The sequence below is a fragment of the Gallinula chloropus genome, assembly GCF_964237585.1.
Source record: "Gallinula chloropus genome assembly, chromosome: 26".
Classification (NCBI taxonomy): Eukaryota; Metazoa; Chordata; class Aves; order Gruiformes; family Rallidae; genus Gallinula; species Gallinula chloropus.
In genome coordinates this window covers 1,857,804-1,871,217 of record NC_140111.1, presented here as the reverse complement: position 1 = coordinate 1,871,217, position 13,414 = coordinate 1,857,804, and the positions used below count along the sequence as shown (strand labels likewise).

Here is a 13,414-nt window from a genome sequence, read left to right as displayed (position 1 = left end):
CAGGGTTGGGGGGGGGGGGGAAGAAGGAACACAGAGCAGAGAAGTCAGGGGAAGGGCTGTGAGTGTTCCTGCTGCACCAAGCCCCCAGGCAGGCAGAGGGCTGCGAGAGCATCCGACTGTCAGGATAATAAATCCCCAGCTTAATTGTGAAGAGTGGAAGGGAGGAAGTCACAGATAATATTTTAAAACGTGTTGCATAAAACTATGAACTGTTGTTAAGGCTGCTAAAAACAAATCACTGCTTATGGGCTCATAAATTTAGGCAGCACTTTGCCAAGTGCTGTATAGGAAGGGATGTTTCCTGTGCAGGACTCCCAGTGCCCAGGAGAAAAGTGAGGACAGGACCGTGAGGAAGGATGGGAACAGGAGGAGAAATTAAGGAGGGGGAAGAAAAGCCCAGGGAAGAGCGGTGTGGCCATGGAGGATGGGGGAAGGAGGATGTAAGAAAGTAGTGAGAAGTGGTACGGGGGAAAAGGTTAAGGATGGAGGGGCTGGGAGTCACAGAGGTGCTCTGCAGGAATGGGTAGTGATGGGTGGGACCAAGGATCTGGGAAGTTTAAATAATCTTATTTAAAGAATCTTATTTAAACTTCCTAAATAAACTTCTAAATAAACACAGAATCACAGAATCACCAGGTTGGAAAAGCCCTTTAAGATCATCCAGCCCAACCATTCCCATCCTGTGCTGACCCAGATCCCTGAGCACCTCATCTCCCCTCTGTTAAACACCCCCAGGGCTGTGAACTCAGCCCCTCCCTGGGCAGCCTGTGCCACAGCCCCACAACTCTGCCAGGGAAGAACTTGTCCCTCCCATCTGCTCTGCCCCTGCCCTGGGGCAGCTTGAGCCCATTGCCCCTTGTCCCATCTCCTGTCCCCTGGCTGCAGAGACCATCGCCCACCTCTCTGCACCCTCCTGGCAGGGCAGGGGAGGTGGGGAGAAGGTCTCCCCTCAGCCTCCTCTTCTCCAGGCTCAACACCCCCAGCTCCCTCAGCTGCTCCTCAGAGGATTTGCCCTCCAGCCCCTTCCCCAGCCTGGTTGCCCTTCTCTGGACTGGCTCCAGGACCCCAATGTCCTTCTTACGGACACGGTGCCAGGGACAACCCACCCAGCCTGAGCTGCTCTGGGTGCTGGGGTGTGTCAGGTGCTCAGCACCCATGGCAGCCACTGTCACTGCCCAGGCCTCCTTCAGCAACTGTAAATAACCCTAAATAAAACTCTGTCCTGAAAGGCTCCAGAAGCTGTCCCTCAGGGAACCTGCGGCTGCTGGGGCTGCTGGGGCGCATGGGGAGGGGCAGAAGAAGCATCCCCACCACATCACAGGGGACGTGGCTTTGCTGTCACCTTTGGGTTGAGCCAACAGAAACCAAACCTGGGTTTACCCACCGGTGCCCCCAGCACCCAATGGTGAGGGGAGAGGGGATCTGGGTGCTTCCCAAGGATGTGGCCCCAGCCACCTCTCCCACCCAGTGCTGATCAATACAAACCAGGTCAGACCTCCGCTGCCAATTACAAATCCCATCCCAAGTTGGGGGGTCACCAGCACCACTCCCCCCATTAGAGGGGAAGCGGCACCAAAGATCTTTTCTAAATAAATCAGCCTTTATTGTAAAGCCCAGCCCGCTGACCAGACAGAACCTCGTTAGCATGGATTTTAAAATAAATTATTGAAAGTGGCTTTTGCCTGCTCTTTGCATCTGGAAATGGGAATGTAAATGTACCTGCTCACCCCCCAGCATCTTTAACCAGCACCCCCCAGTTCCATTCCCTAATCCCACCCTGGCATCTCAGCTGCCACACCAGCTCCTGCCTCCAAAACGGGCTGGTGCTGCTCCCCCAGCGCTGCGGGGTGACACCTGCACCCCAGGGCTCCTCACAACTCAGCCTCTCCTCCTCACACCCCTGGGGCTCGTCTCCCCTCCTGCATCCTGCAGACACCCGTTTCCAGCCCGGAGCTTGGGGCTGTCCTCAGGAAACCTCTTCCCAGAGCCCTTCCCACCGCTCCTGGCACGCACACAGGCTCCTCGGGGAGCTCAGCAGGAAAACACGTGCCGTGGAGGAAACGCTGCTGCTGGGTTTCCAAGATGAGCAGAGCTGTGGGAATCCTGCCCAGGGAGCAGGCTGGCACTGCTGGCTCCAGCTCCCTGCTGGGACATGGTGCTTGGGAAGCCACAGGAGCTCCAGCCATCCTGTCCTGCTTACTCCCCACTTCCCTGGGGGCTGTGTGCCCCCCAGACTGCAAAGCTGGTCCCCTCTGCTGGCACAGCTATGGGCAGGGACTGCTGCAGCCCCCCATGAGCTTGGGGAGCTCGGTGGGTCCCAGCCCCTCACCCATCTCCTCGCTGTCCAGGAGCCACACAAGCCTGCTAGCCAGGTGCTGGGGAGGCTTTCCAGAGCAGCCCTCTCCTGGTCCCACTTTGGGCCATTTTATTCTGTATTTGATGGAATGATCTCACCAGAAATCAAAGCCACGGACCCCCTCTCCCTGCTGGCATCACCCACATGAGACACCAGCCAGGCTGAGACAAAGTGCTGTCCCCTTGGCCCAGGGTGAGACCCTTGGCCACCGCTCAGCGAGCCCTTGGAGGCTGCTGGGCTGGGATGGAGCCTCGGTGGAAGGAAGGGAGGAAACTCCCACGGGGTTTTCCTCAGGAAAACGTGCTGGGGAGGCAGCTGCCTGGTGTGGCTTCCCCTCAGCTGGCAGCAGCCAAGCTCCCTCTGCCCTCCTGCACCCCCCTTGTGGGGGACACAGCCTCTCCGAACCCCCAGCACAGCACAGATGCCTTGGCACAGCCCTGGTGAAGACACGAATGCTGTGGTGGTGCTGAGCCCTGCCTGCCCCATGGCTCATGCTGCAGCACAGTGGCCCCCCTGGTGCAGCCCCCCCAGAGTTTGAGTGAACGGAGCCCCTGGGGGGTGTGAGAAGCTCCCCTCCTCCCTGCTGCAGCCTGGTGCAGCCAGGTGCTTTCCCAGCTGAGCCTGGAAGGATGCTTTGCCTTCCCAGACTCCAGTTGTTTGGTCTTAACCGATACCTTGGATTTTACAGTGACAAATCAGAGGGAAATGCTTGAAAAATGGGTTTCCTGGGGGTGGGGCTGTGCTGCTTCCCCCCACACCACATCCCTGTGCAGAGCATCACGACCTCATCCACACCATCCCCGGGGGCAGCCTTGGGTGCCTGCACCCAGCATCCAGAGCCCTGCAGCAGCCCCCCAGCCCCAACCCCAGGCACATCCAGGGATCCAACAGGCTGTGCACCCCACCACAGCACCGGAGCAGCCCGGGTGTTGGGCAGATTCTCAGAGGAGCTGTGTTTTAATGTAGCAATTTGATTCAATTTTCCACTCTATAAAATTACCCATCACTGCTCGTTGCTTCCTAACAGACACCTTCACTCTTAATTTAACAATCCTATCGAATTCTGCCAGGGAAATTGGAAAAATTTATCACCTGTGAAATTTTATTTTTCCTTGGTTGTATCTGTTTTTGTAAAACTTCATTAACGACGATGACTTGCTGAGGAAATTATCTCTTCATCTCCCCCCCCCCCCCCCTTTTCTTTTTCTCTCCTCATCCTCCTCCTCCATTTCCACTCGGGACATGAGGAAGGCAGCCAGATCCTGAGGAGATCCCAGCTTGGATAGGGTATGGAGTTTCCCTGTGCTGGCTGGGGGGTGTCCCAGGGGTGTGAAGGGCTGAGTGGGGGGTGGTTTTGGGGCAGAGTGGACCTCCCCTGAGCTCTGCTCCTGGTCTCCATACGCACACTGAGCATCTGCCTCTGCAGCAAGGTGTGACCACCACCTACATCCAGGGAATGGGGGTCTGCAGGGGGTGAGGAACTTGCTCAGATGGGAGAGCTGTGGCTGTGCTTCCTGCTGGCAGCACCCTGCCCCCTGTCCAAGCTGTGTCCCTGCACCTGGCTGCAACCCCAGCCGCGGGCTCAACGGCTGGAGGGAAGGGGTGACGTGGGCAGGGGCACCCAGCTCAGTGCACCCATGATGCTGGGTGTGGGGGGGCTTGGCCGAGCCCCAGGGACAGCAGCAAAGCCCCTGGGATGCCCACACACTGGGACCAAAGGATGCTGCCTAAGCTCTAGTAAAGCAAGAGGCTTCACCCCTGCTGTGTGCCCAAAGAACTGAAGATGGAAACAGGGGAAGGGGAGGTCAGGGAGGAATAAACGAGGGGTGGGCAGAGGCTGAGGCTTTGCTCAGGGTTGTGTAGGCTGCCCTGGAGGCCCAGCTCTGCTCCCAGAAGCTCTCTGGGTGCCACCTGCAAATTGCTGAGCAGAGGTTCCCTTTGGCAGCAGTAACAAGGCAAAGATCTCAGGCACAGCAAAACTTTCTGGTGCCTCTGAAAATATATATATGTATATATTTAATCACTACAGATCTAAAGTTCATAAATAAATAAGAAACCCAAGGACCTATTTTCCATCTCTGGACACAGACACCCAGGTACTGTCCTCTCAGGGGTGGGGGGCAGAGCACTGTGTGTAGAGGGTTTGAATAAGGCTCAGGTGACCCCACTGAGCGAACCCTGGGGCACGTCACACAGTGATTTCTGCCATAACAGTAAAATCCAGTTGCTGACCATGTCACCCTGTTTGGTTCCGTGCCAGGGAGGTTGTTTCTGGCTCCTTTAACCAGCAGCTGCTGCCCTGCTGCTTCCAGACCGCGTGCTCTCTGAGCTAGGCTTTAATGCAGTTATTTGGCCATCACTTGGAAGGCCAGTAATCGTGTTACAGCCAGGACTGCATGCCCAGGAGGGAGCATGTTCATCCTCTCAAGTCTGATTTTCCAGGTAACACAGCCCAGAGACTCCACTCTCACCAAACTCAACACTGCCCGAGCTGGCCACGGTGCAGCCTCACCCCACCTGAATTTACAAACCCTCTGGTGGCCCATCAACCAGCTTGAACAAAGAAATGGGGGCAAATCTTTGAGTTACGGGTCCCCCAGGCTCAGCAGAGTCCCAGATATTCGTTCCCATCGACACACTGAGTGGACAGTCACCTGCCACCTTGGCAGGGCTACGAGTAGGGGATCACTTGGGGTTTAACCTGGGTAAGTTGGTTGCTCACCTGGCAGCACCTCGTAGATGTCATCCTCTTCCACCTCAACGTTTGCTTCATCCTGGTTCAGGGTGGTGTTGTGGGATGCTGTGTTCATGGAGTCAGAACTGTCCACGTCGTTGTAGGTCTCTTCATCCTCCTCGTCGTAGGGGATGGTGAGGGAGCTCAGGTCTGGCAGAGGAGAGCAAGAACATGGTGAGGGAGAGAACACAGAAGCACCAGCTGGATGCTGGTACGTGCAGCAAGTCAAAATCAAGTAACAAAGCCCATGCTGCTGTTCTTGGTGCTCACTGTGGACCTTGCAAGGAGTAAACCACCCCCTGTGCTTGGCCCATGAGCACCTGGCATGAGGAAAGGGGGATGGAAGGTGAGAATAGGCTAAAACAAAGGAAAAGTCCAAGAAAGGATGGCAAATGCCAGAGAACAAAGCCAAATTCAACAAGGGTCTCAAGGAACAGAGCCTGATCCCACTCCCAGGCAGCTGCCTATGGTTTCCAGAGGGTTTCCACACACAGGGCTGAAGTCTTGACTCAGTATTGCTGGTCCCAACCTGGAGCAACTCCAGTGGAGCCAAACCCCATCCTTCATCAGCCAGGGACAGAGCAGCAGATCTGCAACCCCAGCAGTGAGGAGTGATTCCCACCCTTTTCCTGTCCTACCTGGTGACACTTTGAGAGATCCCACAACCCCACCCTCTAAAAAGCAGCCAAAAGCTCTTGAATTTAAACCAAAAGCCTGTGGGCTCCAAGCAACCACTTCATTTTACCCTCATGCTCCAAAGAGCAAAGCCCCAGAACCTCTCTGGTGCTAAGAGGGGATGCTGGGACCCCAGCAAGGTCCTGGCAAGGAGCTCAAGCCCACATGTTGCTGCAGGCAGCAGCCCCAGCTGGGTGGGAAGATGCTTCCCAAAAACACAGGGCGTGCTGTCTTGGGCCAAGCTGCCAAACTCACCCTTCAGGAGGAACTGGATCTGATCCACCCAGTCTTCAGCCTCTGCTGGGCTTGGGGCTGTGAACTGGAGAGAGGTTCACCTGTTACTGTGCTGGTTCTTGTACGTGGGGAGAGGATTTGCAGGTAGAATAGGGGTTGGATGTCCTGGACCTGCCATTCTCTTACCCTCTGGCTTTGGGAAAGCCATTTCACTTCTTTATCTCCCTGTTCCAACCAGGGAAGCAGAAGCGGAACAGAACTAGACCATCCCAGAGGAAGGCTGTCAAGCCTAATTCATTAAAAGAAGGCAGATGAAAACCACAATCCCCACTGAATATACTACACTGACTCTGAACCCTACATCCCAAATCTCCCTGCAGCTCGGGAGGGCTCTCATGCACACTCTGTGGGTTGAGCCAGGCTCTTCATGACACCAGATTTTAGGCTCCCCCCCTCCCCAGACCCCCAACAAACTGAAGGTTTAAATTTACCCTGGCTCTGAATTGCCTATTTAAAACTGGACTTTTCAAACCCAACCTTCACTTAACCCTTGTGCCCCACAAGTGTAAAGAGAGCCTGGGGTCACCCCCATGCCAAGGGAATGTCCACGCTGGGATGACCTGCCAAGAAGGAGAAGCATTTGTCCCTTCTCCAGTGACTTCTCTTTGGCTTTACCTGGGGGGTTGGACATTCACAGCCTCCCTGACCCCACAGCTCACTGCCCCCAGACCCAGGACCTGTTCCTGGTGCTCAAAGCACCACAGAAGGTCCATTCCTTCCCCCAGTTCCTACCTCATAGGTGCGTTTTCCAGGGCAGATTAACTCAAAACAGCATCTTTTCCGGGAGTCTTTGCGCAGGTGAGAAGCCAGCCGGGCACTATAGTTCTCAATGGAGAAGTTGCCTTTAGGCTGCTTGCCTGGAAGAAGAGAAGGACATCACATTTGGAGTCTGCATCTTTTTATCAAGCTCACAGTGCTGCTGGGTGGTGCAGATGTCCATTGCCCACCCAGGGAAACTGAGGCACGCCACAGACCGATGGGAAACGGACAGAAAAAAACCCATCCCCTTCAGCCTAAGCATGTCCACCCCCCCTGGGGAAATCCAGAGGGAATGTTATAAAACCTTCATAAAGACACAGTAAAGAGGATGCCCTTTGAAGCCTCCAGAGATTGCAAACAGCCAGCGAAAGGTTGCCGGGGTCAGAAGGTTGCGTGAGATGAGCTGGTTGTAATGAAGCAGAGACCGCTGTGTGCTTGGGGAAATATGATGCTGCTGCTGACTCTGCTGGTAAAGCATTAACAGGCTGGCAGGCAGGAAGAAATACTTAGCAGGGCCTTGGAGAATTGGCCTAGGGATCTCGCTGGTGTCAGCCAGGGTGGAGAGGGAGCACCTCGCTGCAGCCATCCGAGGTGCCTTTATACACCCCAGCTCATTATTTCCTTGTGAATCTTCTTGAGCAATGTGGGAGGACAGGGCAGGCTGTTGCTCTGATCCTTAAGAAGCTCCCAGGGGGCAGGTCGAGCCCTGTGTAAGGATTTCAGCCCATTGGTAATGGGTTGGCTCTACTCTGTTGCCTTCTGGACGTCGTTTGGAAGCTGGAAACTGTTTGTCTGTCACAAACCCAACCAGACATCAGGCTTTGCCTTCAAGACCTCCCTCTGCTAGCTGCTCCCTGGGAAAGCCTGACTGCTCCAGATCCTCAAGCAAAAAGGATCACAGAATCACAGGGGTTGGAAGGGACCTCCAGAGATCACTGGGTCCAACCCCCTGCCAAAGCAGCTCCCCAGGACAGGGCACACAGGTCGGTGTCCAGACAGGGCTGAAATCTCTCCAGAGAAGGAGACTCCACACCCCCTGGGCAGCCTGTCCCAGGGCTCCCTCACCCTCACCAGGAAGAAATTCTGACATGGAAGAAGGACAGAAGACCCATCTTCATCCCCACAACCCAGTGGGGATTAATCAGCTCCTAACTGCAGGCTGGTCACTGTAAACCAGGGAGGTAGGTGGGTGTTTTGTAAGCCACGTTCATGCCCTGCTCCTGAGGGGTGGAGCAGAGGAAGGCCGTATATCTAATCACACCAAACTCTGCTGGAGATATTAGCTGCCTGTTTATATCTACCTGATGGAGCATGACTGCAAAATATTTATATACACTGACACGTGGGTTATATACAGTCACTCAGGGGGCTGAAGCCCAGCTGATGGCTAATGGAAAACTTGGTACATCATTTTATCGCCACGCAGCTCTGTTCCAGCATCTCCCTTCTCTTGCTGTACCTGTGAAAGGTGGGGCTTTTCTTGGGAAAAAATGAAAATAAAGCAAGCTGTGATCTCCCTTTCTGGAACCCACATGTTATGGCTTGGGTGGGAATTACAACCTTGCCCTGGTAGAGGCTTTCCTCTTAGCCAGTCCTTCAGTAAGGGCTCTCCCCTTCTCTGCCCTCAGCTACCTCCCACAGCTTGGGGACCAGAGGCAGGTACCTCAACACTTACTCTTCTCACTGGCGTAGTAGTAGAAGGTCCTTCTGTTGAGGACACACCACCGCTTCTGCCACTCAGACCCAAAAAAGCTGTGCTCTGGGAAGAGAAGGACAACAAGGGAGTGATAAACAAGAAAAACAAACAATATTTTCTGTTCTTTCAGTGTGTGTTTGAGAAAAAGAGAATTGATTTTCTCTTCTCCCAACAAACCCCTGCAGATTCCTGGTGTAAAATCCAGGAATTTAGGTACAAACCCTCAGCTAAGCAAGACAGAGACAGGATGGGGCCCCTCTGAGCCTCCCCTGGCTGCTGCCACCCTTGTTCCTGCTACCCAGGAGGGAGCCAAAGTTTGGGTTAAACCTCCCAAATGGAGGTTTCAGCCAATGTCTTTTAGTCTGTAATGGGAGCAGGTTCAAACACGCACGGGGCCAGTTACACAGCGGGGAGGAAAGGGCTGTTCCTGCCTCCTGCCCCCTGTCATACAGTAAATAAATCAAGATAAAAATCAGAGTGATGAGGAAATAATTTGTAGCTTTCACAGGAGTCAGTAAAAATCAAGATAAACCTGAGGCTGACTCACAGTCCTTATCTCAACTCGCTAATGTGTGTGATGCTACCAACTACCTTGTCTTCACTGGGATTTTATCCTCATTAGGGATTGCTCCTTGGAAGGGCACATCTTGCCTTAGAGGACTGGGCTGCTGCTTAATTTGATTGCTGGGTTTTAATCTTTGGTGCAGTTTGATGATCTGCAAAAGGGGGATAAATAAAGGCTGTGCCCTCCCTGTGTGTGTGTGTATGATGCTGAAGAAAAAGCCAAGGTAGTCTTGAAGCTGTGGACAGCTCTGCAGGGAAGGTCTGTTCACCTCAAGACTTGTGCTCTTGGTGACTCTGAGGTGATGCCCCCAAACCTTATCTTGTGATGGGCTTGCCAGGCCTTACCTCGGGACCTCTTCTCCAGATATCCTTGCTTCAAGATGTTTCCTGTGCCTTGCATGGCCTTTGGTGGGATTTCTTCCAGTCCTACAGAGAGCAGAGCAAAGCTTTAGGATTTCCCATCCGCACGACCCCTCAGCACAACGTTTCCAGCCCATTTCTCTGCAGAAGAGGCTTGGGAAGGCAGACCAGTGCCTGGAAGTGAAAGTTGTGGTCTATCATGACCTCACCAGCTATTCTCAGTCCTGGTAGGAGTCTCCAGGGGCTGGGTGATGCCCACATCTCACCCCTGGAACCAGCCCAGTGGGGCAAGGACATCCCCAAGCCACGGCTTGGTGATGAGAAGGTCTTGCCTCCCTCCCCTCTCATCTCCTGCCATCAGAACTCACACTCAGCCCAATAAAAAATGACTAAATGCCACTAATCACATTCCCAGCACCCAGCTTGGAAGCCTTTTGGGTGCAAATACCTTCCCAGGGCCCCAGGTCACAAGAGCTTCTCTTGTTTCCTTAGCACATCTCACTGAGACCCATCTCTGGGCCTGATCCACCCCACCCATCACCTCCCTCATCCATTGCACAGAATCACAGAACCACAGGGGTTGGAAGGGACCTCAGGAGATCATTGATCCCAACCCCCCTGCCAAAGGGGGGGGCTTTACAGTCAGCAAACTCTGGGCTCATTCTCAACTCCCCGTGAATGGGTCTCGGGGCGAATGGCAGCCCTACTCCTGTCTCCTCTGTCAGCTGGAAAATGGATCCTCCAGAGACCAAATTCTTGGCTTGGGCAAAGCCATCTGAGATGATTCCAGGTAGGGGAAGCCTGGGATGCCGTGGGATCGCTCCTGGGAGGACCCAGGCAGCCCCTTCTCACACAGAGAAATCTCCCCAGCACCTGCCCAGCACAAACACACTCGACCTTTTCACCATCCCACTTACAAAAAGAGGCACACAGTCACCTCAGATCCCAGCCCTGACCCCCTCTTCCCTTTTCTTCTTGCTAATGCAAATCTAAATGTCATTTTATGGGACATTTATAATTATGAAAATGGGCCGGTGCTGCCGGGTGCACGGGGAGACCCTGCGAGTATGAATATCACATTAATGTGCCCGACACCAGCTCGCTGATCCCGCTGGCAGGAGCATAAAAAATGCTTGAGTGAAACTTTTATTTAGACGTTAAGAATCCCAGGCCCCAGCGGGGTGACGAAGGCAGCCCCGGCGAGAGCCCATCAGCGCCAGCGCTCGAATTGAATTACCCAGGGGGGGAAGGCAGGAGCCGCCAGTGCTGCTTCGCTTATTTAATTTCATTTACTTTCAGTACATTATCAGCATGGGGCTTCCCTCTGCCCCCTGTTCTCCCCCCCCTCTCCCCTCCCCTCTCCCCAACCCCTAAAGAAAACCGGCTGCGGAAAATCGCCGGAGCGCAGGATGCTGCTGCTGCTTGAGCCAGAGAGGGGAGGTGTCCAGCCCTCACAGAGTCACAGGGGTTGGAAGGGACCTCAAGAGCTCATCGGGTCCAACCCCTCCTGCCAAAGCAGCTCCCCAGCTCATATTGCACAGATAGACGTCCAGATGGGGCTGGAATCTCTCCAGAGAAGGAGACTCCACACCCACCTGGGCAGCCTGTCCCAGGGCTCCCTCACCCTCACTGGGGAAAAGTTCTTCCCCATGTTGGTGCAGAACTCCCTGTGCTCCAACTTGCAGCCATTGCCTCTTGTCCTGTCCCCACAGACACTGCAAAGGGGCTGCCCATTTCCCCCTGCATCCCATCCTTCAGATATTGATAAACATTAATCAGGTTCCCCTTAGTCTTCTTTTCTCCAGGCTGAAGAGTCCCAGCTCACTCAGCCTTTCCTCACAGGGGAGATGCTCCAGGCCCTTCATCATCTCCGTAGCCTCCTCTGGACTCTCTCCAGGAGATCCCTGTCTGTTTGATCCCAGGGAGCCCAGAACTGGACACAACACTCCAGGTGGGGCCTGACCAGGGCAGAGTGGAGGGGGAGGATCCCCTCCTGTGACCTGCTGCCCACACTCCTCCTGATGCACCCCATCCTGGTTCCTCCTTAGGATGAGCCTGCTACCCTTTCCTCAGTTGCTGAGAGACGTTTTGGGGAGGGTGAAGACCCTTTGGCCACCCCTGAGAGCACCCAAAGCAGGGAAGGGGCAGGGATGCGATGGGAGCTGGCAACAACCTCTCCCAGCCCCACATCTTCTCTGGTTGCCCATCACCTCTTGGCTCTTGCCTTCAAGCAGGCAGGACCCCCAGGGTAGCTGCTGCCTTCTCAGCTGTGCTTTGCCCTGTTTGAGAGCGACTGTCCACGTAAAGCAGACCCCATCTTTATCCCACCTTTCAGGTAGTTTGTGGCCCTGGGCTGGTATTTCCCCAGGGCTGGGGCATCTCTTGCTTTGCTGACACATCTTGGCAGCATCACCTCCAAAACACCATCAGGAACCCAGACTTCTCTGCAAGAGACACTGTGCCTCAGTTTCCCAGCAGGAAAATCACAGCACAAGGAGGCTCCCTTCGTTTTAAACACTTGGTGGCTGCTCAGACCTGCTAATAGAATTAAGGGGGGGTGAGGGGAGGTTGTGAGGGCTGATTTGATTGTGTGGGGCTCTGGAAGTTTTAAGTTTTACAGCCTGTGACATGAAGATGGAAGCTGCGACCTGCGTGCTGCACGCGGCCTCTCTAATGCAGCCTGGCTAATGCAGAGCTGGGAAGATTAAATCTGTGTGGGGTGGGGGAGTGTGGGGGCTGCAGATGGGGCTGGGGCTACGCAGGGTGTCTCCGTCCCTCCCCACCTCCCCAGCCTGCCCCTAAGGACAAGCCAGATGGTTTTTGCTAGTGGCAAATGGCTCAATTAACCTGCAAAACCAATCCCTGGGGTGGAGGGGGGTTATTTCTTTAGGTCATCCTAATGGATGCCCAGAAGATCCAGAGCAGCCAGGTGGGTGCCCAGCCCCAGGAAGCTCTTCCAAGGGCAGAGGGTTTATTTGCCCAGGCAGCCTCTGCCCTGGGACCACCCAGTTGGCAGGTAAACCACAGCTTAGGGTTAAGGTTAGGGTTAAGGTTAGGGTTAGGACATCTTCCACAGCTTAGCCATATCTTTGAGGACCCCAAGTTTTGGAGAAGCCAGCCCATCACCTGGTCACCTGTTCCAACCACTAATGGCCGTCGCTGTTTATAGGAACAGAGAAAGAAAAGACCTTAAAATCACTTGAGAGAGACTCAACTGTGCTCCCCCTGGGCACACAGCCCCTCTCCAGTCACTCCTGGCACGGCGCTGCTGTGTCTAGGGGGTTCCCTTGCACCCCAGCATCTCCCCCAGCCCACCCTTCGCCCAGCCAACGGGTGGTACTGGCAGCACTTCCCAGTGTCAGCAGCACCTCAGGCTGCTCGTGGCCTCCCTTCCATCCTCCTGCAGCCTCTCCATCCCGGCTCCTGAGGGCTCAGCCAGCCGCTCATCCCCAAGGATTTTCCTCCCAGTTCAGTTTCCTGACCCATGGGGACACATGGCTCCATCTGGAGCCTTCTGCAGAAGGGCTGAGTGTTGGTGGCACTGGGAATAGCTCCATGTGGAATCCTGGAGACCACTTTTTTGGGGGGGATACAAAGCTGCAGCGTTTCAGGAGCAGGAGACAAAAGGGGCCAGAGACCCACGTCCAGGGGTGCAGGAGCAGACACCATAGAATCATAGAATCCCAGACTGGTCTGGGTTGGGAGAGACCCCAAGGATCACAGAGCTCCAACCCCCCGGCCACAGGCAGGGCCACCAACCTCCAGGCCTGGAGCTACACAAGGTTGCCCAGGGCCCCATCCAACCTGGCCTGGAACACCCCCAGGGACGGGGCACCCACCCCCTCTCTGGGCAGCCTGTTCCAGCTAAACCCCTTCCACCCCTCAGCACCCCTCAAGCTAAGGCTGCTGAAGGATGCTCTCAGGCCTCAGAAATCTTCACTCCTACCTCAGGTTGGACCCAGATCACCCACCAAGC

General features: G+C 54.8%; 1 protein-coding gene across 2 annotated transcripts in view; it reads right to left on the bottom strand.

Moving 5' to 3' along the window:
* SKAP1 (src kinase associated phosphoprotein 1) overlaps nucleotides 1–9,497 on the bottom strand; it is a 29,242-nt gene extending 19,745 nt beyond the window's left edge. For both annotated transcript variants that reach the window (XM_084275343.1, XM_084275344.1), the window contains exons 1-5: nucleotides 9,424–9,497; nucleotides 8,494–8,577; nucleotides 6,792–6,916; nucleotides 6,021–6,084; nucleotides 5,079–5,240 (exon numbers count right to left, since the gene is read on the bottom strand). In XM_084275343.1, coding sequence (XP_084131469.1) covers nucleotides 5,079–5,240; nucleotides 6,021–6,084; nucleotides 6,792–6,916; nucleotides 8,494–8,577; nucleotides 9,424–9,478 — 490 coding nt within the window. In that variant the 5' untranslated portion in view covers nucleotides 9,479–9,497. The remainder of the gene's footprint in view (nucleotides 1–5,078; nucleotides 5,241–6,020; nucleotides 6,085–6,791; nucleotides 6,917–8,493; nucleotides 8,578–9,423) is intronic.
* Between the last annotated feature and the right edge of the window lie 3,917 nt (nucleotides 9,498–13,414).